Below are 13,668 nucleotides of genomic sequence, written 5' to 3' on the forward strand. Positions count from 1 at the left end.
ATAAGGGTGGCCGCTATTGTTGTTTAATAGCGGCGACCCCGCAGAGTCGCCGCTAATGATGCTTAATAGCGGCGACTTATAGTCGCCGCTATTGTTGTTGCTGCTAAATAAATTTTTTTTTTGGTTTTTAGTGTCGACTATTAGCGGCGACCCACAGGTCGCCGCTATTAATGGATCATTAGCGGCAACTAAAAAAAGTCGCCGGTAATGACCCCTCAATAGCGGCGACTTTGGGGTCGCCGCTATTTGTTTGGTCGCTAAAGACCATATTGCTTGTAGTGTGGGCCAAGAGCCAAAAAAGAGCGAAAATAAGGCCAACAATGGGACTTAAATAGGCTTTGAGTTTTCAAACTATGCGATAAAGCCATAAACTAGGTCAACAAAAGGCCGAAAAGATGGGGTCAACTATGGGCCTGTGTTTTCAAAAAACACCACAAACCTAAATAAATTGGGCTATCAAAGGGCCAAAATAATAGAGAAATGTTAGGGGTTAATAAGTTTTTTATATTTGGCTCATATTTTCTTATTGTATTCACATTGGTTTATGTATATTTTTATGCAAAATGACTAATTAAAACCCACTTTATCTAGTTAGCTAATGAGTTTTAAAAGACAAATTGCATCCAATTTTTTTATTTTTATTTTTTATTATCTATATCATTTAAATTTTATTATTATTATTTTTTTTATAAGGATTGTATTTTTTTCTAAAGATCCTATTTTTCAACTTTTGGAGAAAAAAAAATGGACGGAGAGAAATAGTAGGAGAAAATTTTGAAAAAAAGAGAGTTGTGGAGAAAAAAAATAGTATATTAATGAAATGGATGTGTGAGCTGTGCCCGCTACATGTAGTGTTGCACTGTTCACAAATGCAACAAAAATGTATTTTGCATTTGAGATGCACAATCGGATGTAGATGGTCTTATAGTTTTTTGGTTATCTATTTTAGATAAAATTAAAAAATTGTTAAGTTATTATGAGTTCTTTACAAATTTAATACATCAATAATTAAATTTATAAAATACATCGTTAACTTATATAAAGTCTTGCATTTATCTTTAATAAATGAGCCGACATGACTTAATTGAATTACGTACCACGTCAGCAAGTCCCGATTTTTACCCGGTGGGTAACTAGCATTACTCACAAAAGTCAGATGGCAGGGGAAAGTGCTGATTAATGGGTCGTAGAGAATTAAGTGTAACGTCAGATGGTGGGGCCCGACATCTAAATTATTGTAACAAATTAGATACTCAGCGAGAGATTCACTTAGCAAAGGTGATTTGGGTCACGTGGAAGTTTAATAGTTTATAGTTCATGAGTTACTTGTTACTTCTTTTTTATATATATATATATATATATATATATATATATATATACTTGTTAGTATCGATTATATATTGTTATTTGTTACTTAAAAATAATATACGAGTTGAGTCAAATTTATATACATTTGTATCGTTTAATATTCGAGTCAAAATTTATATTTACGAACGGCTAGTTTAATAATTAATTCGAGCACAAGTCGAGCTAATTCAAGTCGATCTTGATTAGGTATGCTCATGAGCGGCTTCACTATCTTACACCCCTAATTAAAATGATTTTTTTTTTTATTTTTTTTTAACAAATAGGTGGGTTAAGCCTTTCATTTTCTCATTCATGATCAGATTGTTTGAAATTGAGCAACGTCGGAACTGAATGCCTCCGCCTTGGCCAAGCTCGCCAGCACGACCGTCTATCCACCAAGGCACATCCCTCCGGCTCAAAGCATTCCTTGATTTTCTCTTCCGGCTCTCTCTCATCCTCCCCCACTAAGCATTTCTATATCTTCCCTTCAATCACAGCCAGGATTTTAAATTTGTGTTCTGGTATTGGATTTGGAAATCTCTAAATAAAAACCTAAATTTTACAGGGTGAAGGATGAGAATCTGGTCATTAATTGGTTACAAATCTGTGGTTTTTTGTGTGTAAATACCCTTCGATTAACTCACAAGTTTCCCAAAATCGACAGAAAGTTAGTCCTAATAATTTGAGCTTGTTCTTATGTATCCATGTTACTAATTAATTGGGTTGAAAGGGATATTATTTTCTTGGAGTGATTGGTTGAGCATTTTGGTCCAAGTTTAGTCCAATGATTTCCTCACGTCTGTGCTTGAATAGATGCAATGTTTATAACCGCTAACCGTATAACCGCTTTAGTAGGCGGTTATAAAAAACTGTTAACTACGTACCGTTATATATATATAACATTAAAATAATGTCGTTTTAGTATTAAACATCAAAATAATGTCGTTTTATATACTCATATTCATTTTTTTTGGAACACTTTAACCAAAAAATATTTAAAATAAGCCTAAAAACAGGCACAGCCCAAAACACTTAAAAGATCCAAAAGCTTATAAAAAAAAAAAAAAAAAAAAAAAATCGGTTATAAAACCACCGATTATTGGTTTGAATAACCGCTAATCACTTAAACAGAGCAATTGAAGTTAACGATTTTAGCCAATAACCACTAATTACAACCACTACATTCCTCATAGTGTTCCAGCTAGGATAGAACTGAATCATGTAGATAGTGTGGACCTTGTTATTAGAAGAATTCATTTTATGCCAACAGTACTGAAAACACTGTTATTTCACGCTTTACAATTATCACCAAACCATGCCTTGTCTATTTCATTGCAGATCTACACTATTCAGTACGATCGAGCAGAGCATCAAAATCAGTAGTTGTATTAGAAGTGTAGATATTGAAGTATTGGTGGAGAAGTACTGGTGGTGAAGTAGATGCATTATTGAAGTAGTTGTGTTTCTCGAGAACAAAAAAACAAAAAAATTAGCTGTGTTAATTCTTTACGTGGAAAACCTTCATTAGTCCAGTTAAATTTTTCGGTATGAATAATACTGAGTTTACACCGTCTTCTCTAGATAAATATTTTGAAGTTATTACCGCATCAAGTCTTGATACATGCATGATTTAATTAAACATAAATTTATTACTCTAAAAAATGGATTTCATCAAAAATAAAAAAATATTGAATAACTAGCTAGGTATGAGCAATCGAGCAAGTGCTGGAGAGTAAATTGAACGATCGCCACTAGTGAATAGTAGCTCTGGTCAGTTTTTTTTTTTAATCAAATGGGAAAAAAAGGAACAAGGAGAATCTATCCCACTTTTGAGAATGGGAGATCATATGGCCATATGATAAGAAGTCGCTCATTTAACTAAAATATGTGCCCAGTAATTGGCATATCATGGCAGTTTCAAAGCATTCCAATTTTAAAAGAAGGAAAAATCTAAGCTAATATCTAAAACAATACTAGCAAAATTCCAAGAAACAAAAACAGCAGGCGAGTTTATAGCCAGCAAGACTAGGAGAGCATCTCCTTCAAGATCAAAGGAGCCAAAACCCGTAGAAACGGCTAGCCTAGAAACTAGAAGAGCAGCAGCAGCTTCTCCTTGAAGAACGTCCAAACCAACCAGCTTAAGAGTGGCTGCCAAAATAACACTGCCCGAAGAGTCACTAACCACAGCAGCCCACGCTACCGCAAAAGAATCCCTAACCGCCACATCAAAATTAGCTTTAGTGTCGTAGCTCTCGTGGTTAAAGACGACATACTAAAATTTCATCAAGATCTAACCCCAAATGATTCTCCAAACTCTGACAAAGGTTGTTGGGTGCGTTTATTTTATTTTGTTTTTTTGTTCTTTCACTGTGTCACACAAACACCATGTGATTCTTTTATATTACAAAACAAAGGGTTGCTTTGTTTTGTTGCGCATGTGGGTTGTTGGCCACATGTATAAGAGGGAACCCCCCACACACACGTTTTTGGAATGTTGACCGGATAGCAAACGTGTCATGAGGCTCATCTTCCAGTTGTGTGGGATGATATATATATATATATATCTTGGCCGGCTGAAGGTTTGGGGAGCACGAAGAGTAAAAGCTAGCTGCTGTTTTCCATTTTTGGAGATTGAGAAATGCTATTAACCATGGAAATCCTCAAATTTTAGAGGATTGGTTTGTTGTTGTTGGATAGTTCTTGCTGAAATTAGAAACTCGTACTATACGGTGAGTTTCTGTAAATCTTCTTTCAATTCTTCTAAGTTGTGCAGCAATTGGGGTTTTTTTGGCCTTTGCTGTGTGGCCTTTGACTTCTTGTTGGGTGGGAGTTTTGTTTTGTTTGTTTGATTTGTAAAGGGTTTTTTCAGCTTGTTTGCTAGTCTACTGTGTTTTCTTTTGGTTAAAAATTTTTCACTCAACCAAAAAAAAAAAATTAATAATAATAAATTGGGTTGGTTTAAAAATTAAATGCATTTTCCACATTTAGAGTACAAAATGCCAGTTTTCTTAAGTAATTAACTGTGGTGAACAGAAAATTAATTAATTTCTTGCTTTTCTGCTGGCGTCTGGTCAAACAATTTCGTGGTCGGTTTTTTTTTTTTTTTTTGGATAACACCGTTTAGATATTTCACCTTCATCTGATATATATATTCTCCTTTCCCAGTTTCTCAGAGTTTCAATGGCATCTCAGATAAATAAGACAATGTTGTGGATGCTGCTTGTTTTCTTGCTGGTATCAAACATGCAACAACGTTGTTTTGCAGCAAATGGAAAGCCACAGCAAGTACCTTGTCTCTTCATTTTCGGAAACTCTTTGTCGGATGATGGGAACAACAACAATCTTGTTACATTGGCAAAATCCAATTATCCACCCTATGGGATTGATTTCCCCGACGGCCCAACGGGAAGGTTCACCAACGGTCGTACCATCTCCGATTTCATTGGTCTGTATTGTTCTCTTTCTATATATATATATATATTAATTAATTAAAAGTTTCGTCTTCATAGTATATATGATGCTTGATTTTGAACACTTTTCTCATTACAGGTCAATTTCTGGGATTCGAGGATTTCATCCCACCCTTTGCTAATGCTACAGGCGATGAAATACTCAAAGGTGTCAATTATGCATCTGGTGCAGCCGGAATTCGCAATGAATCTGGAGAAACCCAGGTAATTAGTGCCATTCATGCACAATTAACAAACAATATATATGCGAATATGGCATTGTAGTAAAGTAATTTTATAAGTCTTTCTTATTTTAATTTTGCGCTCTTTAAAAAATAAGCTGGCGTTAAAAATTATTATTTGATCAAAATCTAATATTAATTAATTATAAGCCTAATAATTATTTTAATAGGCATATCATCTTTAAAAGAACACAGAAATGATTAAGAATACAAAAATGATATGAGAGAGACTTATAAGAGACTTGTAACATTATTTATTGCATTGGGACGTAGTCCTAACGCTTTACTAGTCTTTTTCTCTGTTTTCGCTCACTATTCTCTTTCAAGAATACAAAAAATAATATGAGAGAGACTTATAAGATACTTATAACATTATTTATTGCATTGAGATGCAGTCCGAACGCTGTACTAGTCTTTTTCTCTGTTTTCGCTCTCTATTCTCTTTCACGTTATTTCCAGCAATTAATATATATATATTTGTTGTGGTACCACGTCTTTTTCTCGAGTCAACAACGTGGGGCCCATATGTCTTTGCTTTTCCAAATTAGGGTTGGACACAACCTTCTAACCGACTTGGTTTTTAACCCTATGCTATATTTAGATTTCTTTTATGGTCAGGATCCCCAGCTACTACTGCCAAGGGTTTTTTTTTTTTTTTTTTTGTTAATTTGGACCTTTGGATTCCATCTAATGGTCTAAAGCTTGCCACGTGTCTCACATAAAAAATAAAAAAATATATTATTTATATTTTAAAAAATAAATATAAAATAAAATGATTCAAAATTAAAAATTTAATTTAATAATATGGGGTGGCTGACCACCCCATTTTCACCATAGGCGGTGACCGGTCCACCCTGCATAGCCATGGGGGTGGTGTTGGCCCCACCCCCAAGGCCCTAGGGGTGGTTCGGCCAAACCCAAAAATAAATTTTTTTGGGTTAGGCCCCAACCGACCTTTGGGGGTGGTCGGCACCACCCCCTAGGGCCCCATGGGGTGGTTCGGCCACCCCTATAGCCAAACCCAAAAACAAATAAAAAACATTTGTTTTTGGGTTTGGCCATAGGGGGCGGTCCTGGGGCTCTCGAGCCACCCCGAAGAGGGTGAGTTGGAGGTGGCCGGCGACACCCCAATGGATGCGCTAGGGTGGCCAGCCACCATTATGGGTGAAATGGGGTGTCCGGCCACCTCATATTATTAAATTAAATTTTAAATTTTAATTATTTTATTTTATATTTATTTTTTAAAATATAAATAATATTTTATTATTTTCTTTTATGTGGGACATGTGGTGAGCTTTAGGCCATTGGATGGAATCCAACGGTCTAGATTAACAAAAAAACTCCTTAGCAATTCTCCAGTTATTGCTGAAGATCCTGATCCTTCTTTTACTAGCCAATGTGTTGTGTCCTTCTCGGTTTGGCTTTAGGAGTTCTTGCCTGGACTGACTTTGAGTTTTTATAAAAGGAGGACTTTGCAACACAGCATGGTGGAATAAAAAAACATAGGAGTTAGCCATAGCTTCCTCACTTTGTGTAGGTGCCGTAGCCCCAGGGCACTTCTGCGTGAAATTAAGATTTTAGTGTAGTGAAGCTTTGAGTTTTGAGTGGTTTTCTTTATATTTTTTTGTACTTCATTTTTTTTTATAGTAAATTTCTCTTGAGTTGTCTCCGTTAATGTATATAGGCATGTTAAGCCAAACCATTTAAATTTTTAGTGTGTTATTTGATTGATTTATTTTATATTCTACTATATATTTTCTGCTTACTTCAAGATCCTGAATTTTGTCCCGTGCATAACAATATTTCTACAATGCATGCATGGCTTTCCAGTAAAAAAACCCATGAAAAGAAGAATTTAAAAACAAGAAACAATAAACCAAGTTAATTAACAATATAATTTGATTCATCATTTGCAGGGTGATCGGATATGGATGGACAGGCAGTTGGAAAATCACCAAATTACGGTGTCGCAGATCGAGGAGATGTTGGGAAATGAAAACAAATCAACCGCAGAGTACCTAAGCAAGTGCATATATTCTGTTGAAATTGGTAGCAACGACTATCTTAATAACTACTTCTTGACGGAGTACTACCCAACTAGCGAAATATACACCCAACAGCAATATGCTGTTGTCCTCACTGACCAATTATCTCAGCAGCTAATGGTTAGCACACTTACTTCTTACTTTTTGTAGCTCGTTTTTATCTCTTAACACTACTTTCTGTGTTACCAACATCTTACCATATTATCTTTATTTGACAACTATTAAAAAAAAAAAAAAAAAAAACTCTAGGCCCAACTAAAATGAATAGAAATTTCCTACAAACTGTATTATTGTACGTTGGAACTCCTACACCCCAACTCATAAAAAAGGGAACAAGGTCCTCTCCAGTTCAAATGAATTGGAGAGTATCCAGTTAGTTATATTTGAGAGAAATTTTTGTCCTTTTATTTTTTGATGAAACAAAAATACTTTTCCAATATAAATAATTGTATATTCTCGAGTTCAAATGAACTAGAAAGGATTCTAATTCATAAAAATGTGATAACATTTATCTTTTTAATAGCACGTTACATGCTTTTTCAATAGCATTAAATGTCAGTCAGGTTGTAGGCTGAATTAAATAGAACAAGATGCTCTCCAGTTAATTTAAACTAAATAATATCCGATTAGTTATGCTAGAAAGGTAATTTTATCTTTTCACTAAGCAAATTTAATGTGTTTATGCCAGACATTGTACAAGTATGGGGCAAGGAGATTTGTGGTATTCGGACTGGGTAAGATAGGTAGTATTCCAATCATGCAGAGTGCATGTGGAACAGGAACAAATGGCACTGCCTGTGTCGACAACATCAACAATGCCGTCGAACTTTTCAACGTTCAGCTTATATCATTGGTGGTTGCTCTCAATAACAATCTAACCGATGCTTCTTTTATCTACATAAACTCCACTGGAATCTCGTCCACCAGTTCGTCTCTGGGTATAAATTAATCTTCTTTTCTGGCTTTCAATGTTATATATATGTATATATGAGATTGACTGAGATGGAATTTTGCATGTGTCAGATTCCTTGGTTTCGAATGCTTCCTGCTGTGAAGCGTCGGCTACTACTGGGCTATGCGAGCCATTTGGAAGTACATGCAGCAACCGGAGCCAATATCTATATTGGGATTCAATCCACCCCACTGAAATTGTAGCTTCGGTGTACGCGGAAAGAGCATACAAAGCTGAGTATCCAACTGATGTTTATCCATTTGATATCTTCCACCTAGCACAGCTGGGAATATTGGAAGAGACTGTTAGTTCTTATGATCATACCAAGTCTAGATCTGTAATCTAATACTCATTGCTTGGATTTTTGTTCTTAGTTCCTCTAATCTAGTACTCATAATAAAGCAATGAAGTTTATGCTTTATCATGTTGTCGCCTAAATCAATCAAGTTTATGATTTTTGTGCAAAGTTATCTGAAGGAGTGGAGCTGAATTCAACTCCATGGATTCCGATCTGTTCAGATTTTTTAAAATATGAGATTCTTTGATTTACCGAGGTAAATGGGTTTGGCATGTTGGAAACTAAAATTACTTACGTCTATAATACACAAATGTTTAGAGTAGTTTGGACCATTAGATGTAATGCAAGGGTCGGATTTTAAAATTCGAGGGTCCCAACTCCACACACACAAGCGGCCAGTAAAATAGTAATATGTAAGAACAAATTATTGCAATAACAAAATAAAGGCAAACTACAAAATAAAGGTACCATCTACACAAAACGAAATTTTAGGTAGAAAAAATAAAGGCGTTAAAATTTAAGTACCACAAAGGCATTTAACCCTTATTTTAGAGACTTTGATTTTATTACTAAAGAATTTATTTTAGGCTTTAATTCTTATTGTAGATAATTGAAAATATCAGAGGATGTTTTTAGGGATAAGTGAATTATTTTAAGCTGTAAGTAATAATAATAATAATAATAGAAATTTTATTGTATTCAGTCTTAGTTTAATTTTTTTTTTAATTGACCTTGATGAGATCAAAAAATTAGCTAACTATAAATTTTTTTTTTTTTTTTAAAAAACTAGGATTAAGTGATTATTAGCTTGTTGATTAAATTGCTTGGCTTGTTAGTTATAGTAGGTGTTAGAGAGTTGGACTTTGTGGATGGTATACTTTTTTTTAAAAAAAGAAAAAAGAAAAAACCAAACGAAATGGCATGGCTTTCAAAGAAATGACATGGTTGCTTCTCTGCAACGTTGCAGGAACAAAATAAACATAATGTCAACACGTACAAGCCATTGATGTGAAAAGCCAAGTGTGATGAAGGAGCAATATTTGCAACGTGAAAAATGAACAAAGTTTTGTAATAAGTATTTATGCAGCTTTAGTACTATCCGACATGAATTTATGAAGCAACCAACTCTTTCTTTAAGAGCTTAAATTATGTAACTAACATACATGTGAATTTATGTGTTGAAGTGAAAGATAAAATACGAGCACTTTTTTGTAGTATAGTGAAGAGAATAGGAGTTGACTGTAATCCTTTGCCTTGCTCAGTATTTGACTCAGGCATTACCAAAAAAACAACCCGTTTTAGTGACGCCTTTGATAGGTTTAACATCAGTTTTAATTTGGTGTTGGTTCAACAGTAAATCATCACTAATAAAGGTGTCAATTCACTGTTTAACCGACACCATTAAAAAGGGTTTCATTGAATAGTAACAATGGACACCTTTGAAAATTTCTCTTTGCAAGGCTTACGTTAAAAACCCAATTCCACTCTGCAAGGCGTTAAAAATGGGAAAAAGAAAACAAAAAGTAGAGAGAATCGGCAAAACCCAATTCCTCTTTTCTGGTGATTATTTCTCTCTACATTTCTTTCCTTTCAGAGTATTTTGTTGAGAATCAGTGAAACCCAATTTGTTTCTCGTTGACAAAATTGAAAACCAACAAAATCAGCAAAACCCAACTTGTCTCTCTCTGTGTACACCCAAATCCCCATCTCAAACCCTAGCCCCCCTTTTCTTTCCCCCATTCCAAAATCAGAACCACAAGAGAAGAAGAAGAAGAAGTAAAAGAAGAGGGGGCAGCTGAAGCCATACGTTCCGTCTCAAGCCCAACCCATAGAAGTCATTCAGGCCGGCATCAGCACAGAGAGATTGATGTATGATGTGCAAATTATAATTACTCTCAAGTCCATGAGTCGTGTGCAGTATAGTGTGTGCAAGTGCGAGGTCAATCCACAGTGATTGTCTCGTGAAAACTAATTCTTATTTAAATTAATCCTATTTTAACCTACTTTCGAATTTTGGGATTTTTGAATAAAGAAATAAACAAACATAAGTTAAACAAAATGACAATAATCAAATGATAAATGACTAAGGTTTCAGAATTCACCTCATTAAATCAAAGCACATAATCACATGTTTAGTTCATACATATCCGACAAGCGATTAGACCCAATGCATGTTCTATTATTTTTGTAAAATCCTATTGAATCATTCAATGAATCCATTTCTATTACAAATCACAACGAATATCCAATTGAGATCAAATCATCTACTATATCCGTTTGATATACGAATCACAATGGATATAAGTTACAATAAAATCATTTGATGTATCCGTTGGATGAAACACAATGAATATCAACGTTTGCTAAGAGAGTCTGTGATATAGAGAGTCTGTTCTCTCTCTTAGAGTGATAATTTGTTTTTACTTATTGATTGTTGAAGTGAAGTCAACCAGAGTTCCGATGAAGGGAGATCACGTAGAAGGATTGTGCCAGCTGTCTCTGGAAAGGGCTACTGCGGTAGAAGACAAGTGGGTCGCTTGTCTTATACAAGATCGTGTCAATTGCAAAGGTTTTGTGAGTGTGAACGTCTTGTAATCCTTTATTCTTTTACTGAGTTAGTTGATTTCCTGAGTTTGGCTGCCTCGGAGAGGTTTTATTTTTAGAGAGTTCTCTAATTGGTTTCCTCTTCGTAACCAAAATATCTGTGTTGTTTATTGTTTATTGTTTCATATATTTTTGGTTGTTTATTAATTGTTAGGTCAGATCTATTTCCGCATAAATTGTGTGAAACACCTATACATTCAAAATAGGCGTCGTTTGGTGTTGTATATAGAATTTTCAATTCCAAATCAACCTTATCTTATCCCTATCATTTCAATTGTTTGGTCTACGAAATAGAAAAAGAAAAGAAATTGTGGTAGAGAAAAGTCAAAGAAAGTTATCCAAAAAAAAAAATAAAAAAATTGGAAGAATAATTTTCTTTTTAATTCTTTTCTTTTTAATTTTTTTTTTTATAATTCTTTTAATTTAGTGGTATTAGTTGGACCTTGGGGACAAGGTCCTTTTAAGGGGTAGGAATGATAGGGATAGGATAAGGTTGATTTGGAATGTAATTACAAATCATTAGAATTAGATTAGATGAGATTAATAGTTTAGTTAAAATAGGATTTCAATTATTTAGGATTAACTTTATTTGAATATTTGATATGTTATCTTTTAGCTGTTATCATATTATAAATTGTAGTATATTTATAGACCATTTTATTAATGAAGAAGATAGACATTGATTTAGACGTATGTCTTTGTAGTTTGTATCCAGCCCCAATTAGATTCACTTGTGATTTGTTTCCAACCCTAATTGAAGTTCATTATCAATATCTCATGTCACGTCACTACCTAACCTCGTGTACCTATCATATATGTGTTGATTGTATGGCACAATTCCTTTCTGTCACCAGGTTTTATGTTGAATTTGTCTTCTATGGACTTATTCTCACCATATGGCGTAACAGTTATGCACTTCTTGCATAACAAATATTAAAATAAAAAGTCAATGGCACTGATATTACAACTGCATGCCCAGAATGGTGGTGGTGACCAATCGGCAGCCCTCTCCTCCTAGGGGCTCTTTTGATGGGGTAATCAATTAATTAATCTTGAAATATGGAAAATGAAGTCATCCTGAAAATTATTTAATTTGTAGGTTTTTTTGAACGGACAATGCTAAGTGCTCTTTTAGTATTTTTTTTTGGTGTTCTCTTAGTCCTATGTAGATAGAGAAGTGTTAGGGAACCAAACAAATGAACCTAGAAAAATTTTCAAACTTACGTGGGAAGGTTTTTAAATTAAAAAAATGCAATTCTCTCTCCTTTATTTGCCACTCATGGCCTGTCACGTCAGTTTAAAAAATTTTCTGAATTCATTTGTTTGGCTCCCTAGTACTTCTCATGTAGATATTATTTTCTAAAAAAGCAAAAAAAAAAAAAAAAACATTTATTTCTCTCACTTGTTTTTTAAAAAATAACATCCATCTAGAACTGTGAGAACACCAAAAGAATACTATTAAAACACTTAGCATTTTCCTTTTTGAAACGGTTTCTCCTATCATTGTTTAGAAGCCTTCATGTGAAAATTTCCATTTTCAGTTTCTGATCATCATGGAAGACAGTAACTTTTTTTTTTTTTTTTTTTTCCTACTAACCTACCTGAAGCATTCTAAAATGTTAAATTACTTATAATTAAAAGCTTACTATATATATAGGTGAAGAGAAGCAATTAAGTAATTCTCACAACCCCGTCATCCATCTCACTAAAACACACGTCTTCTGCAGCTGAGAAAGGATCTTTTTGTGGTCTCCCTAATCAAGTTGTAACTTAAGACCTCTAGATATTTGAGTTGTTATAAAAATTATTGGACCGTTGATTTTGATAAGATTTTGCACAAGATATCATAGGTTATCTATAATAAAAGAGTGTAATCTACGCAAGAAATAACTTCAATTTTTGGTATGAATTAATTGATAATTATTGAGTAGGAAAAAGGTCCACATACCTTTTTGTAATTATCACTCAATCTCAGTTGATAATATTTTCTCTAAACTTTTAATTGAGACAATATCCTCTCCTCCATATTACAAGGAAAAAAAATTTTAAGGTATTTTTTGCCAATTGGTCATTGTTCAAAAAAAATTTGGCCCTTGGTCCCCTCAAACTCAAAGCTGGCTCCGTCCCTGCTCTCCCCCCTTCCTCCCTCCCAAGTCCCAAGCTACTAAAAAATTGTCAATGTTTATCTCAAGGCCAGTAGAAAGACAAAAATGCCCCTAAATTTTTATCAATAAGACAAAAATACATTGTTCAATACTGTTCTTGTCATGGGAAAGAAATCAGTACTTTCCCTAATTTTATATAGCGACGTTTTGGTTCAATGGTTCAAAACATGTGGTTAGAAAGAATATATATATATATATATATATATATATATATATATATATATATATATATATATATTAAAAATAGCAATTTTAAAACGTATTTAATGAAGAAGGGATTTTTAAAAACCTATTTAAATATTTTGCAAAATGACTGTTTGGCTATTAAAATCAGGCATGCATAAAAACACATGCCTTTGAGTGCCGATTGAAAACATATATTCTTTCAGGTTTTCAAATCTTAATTTTTTTCAAACACAATCCTAAATGGGATACTTTTTTGTCTCGATTTTGCTTAAAAATGTAACATTGGCCTCAAAATTGCAAGGCGAAACACGCTCTTAGATTCTAATCGATGAAGAAAAGGAGAAAAATAACTGAGATATTTGTTTTAAAAACCATGTGAT

The 13,668-nt window shown here is 33.9% G+C and overlaps 1 protein-coding gene across 1 annotated transcript; it reads left to right on the forward strand.

The window, feature by feature from the left end:
* The first annotated feature begins 3,852 nt into the window (after positions 1–3,852).
* LOC132175310 (GDSL esterase/lipase At1g29670) lies at positions 3,853–8,455 on the forward strand. The gene is made up of 6 exons (XM_059587204.2): positions 3,853–4,076; positions 4,513–4,792; positions 4,897–5,021; positions 6,955–7,203; positions 7,772–8,021; positions 8,107–8,455. The coding sequence occupies exons 2-6, from the start codon at positions 4,528–4,530 to the stop codon at positions 8,379–8,381; spliced, it is 1,164 nt and encodes a 387-aa protein (XP_059443187.1). The 5' UTR covers positions 3,853–4,076; positions 4,513–4,527; the 3' UTR covers positions 8,382–8,455.
* Positions 8,456–13,668: the final 5,213 nt, after the last annotated feature.

Source organism: Corylus avellana, chromosome 9 (assembly GCF_965113065.1).
Source record: "Corylus avellana chromosome 9, dhCorAvel1.hap1.2, whole genome shotgun sequence".
NCBI classification, from domain to species: Eukaryota; Viridiplantae; Streptophyta; class Magnoliopsida; order Fagales; family Betulaceae; genus Corylus; species Corylus avellana.

Excerpts from the sequence above, each read along its gene's own strand:
- LOC132175310 (XM_059587204.2), top strand. The coding sequence starts at position 4,528 with ATGGCATCTCAGATAAATAAGACAATGTTGTGGATGCTGCTTGTTTTC. Across the intron at positions 5,022-6,954 it reads ATGAATCTGGAGAAACCCAG|GGTGATCGGATATGGATGGA; the intron begins GTAATTAGTGCC and ends CATCATTTGCAG. Across the intron at positions 8,022-8,106 it reads GTCCACCAGTTCGTCTCTGG|ATTCCTTGGTTTCGAATGCT; the intron begins GTATAAATTAAT and ends TGCATGTGTCAG.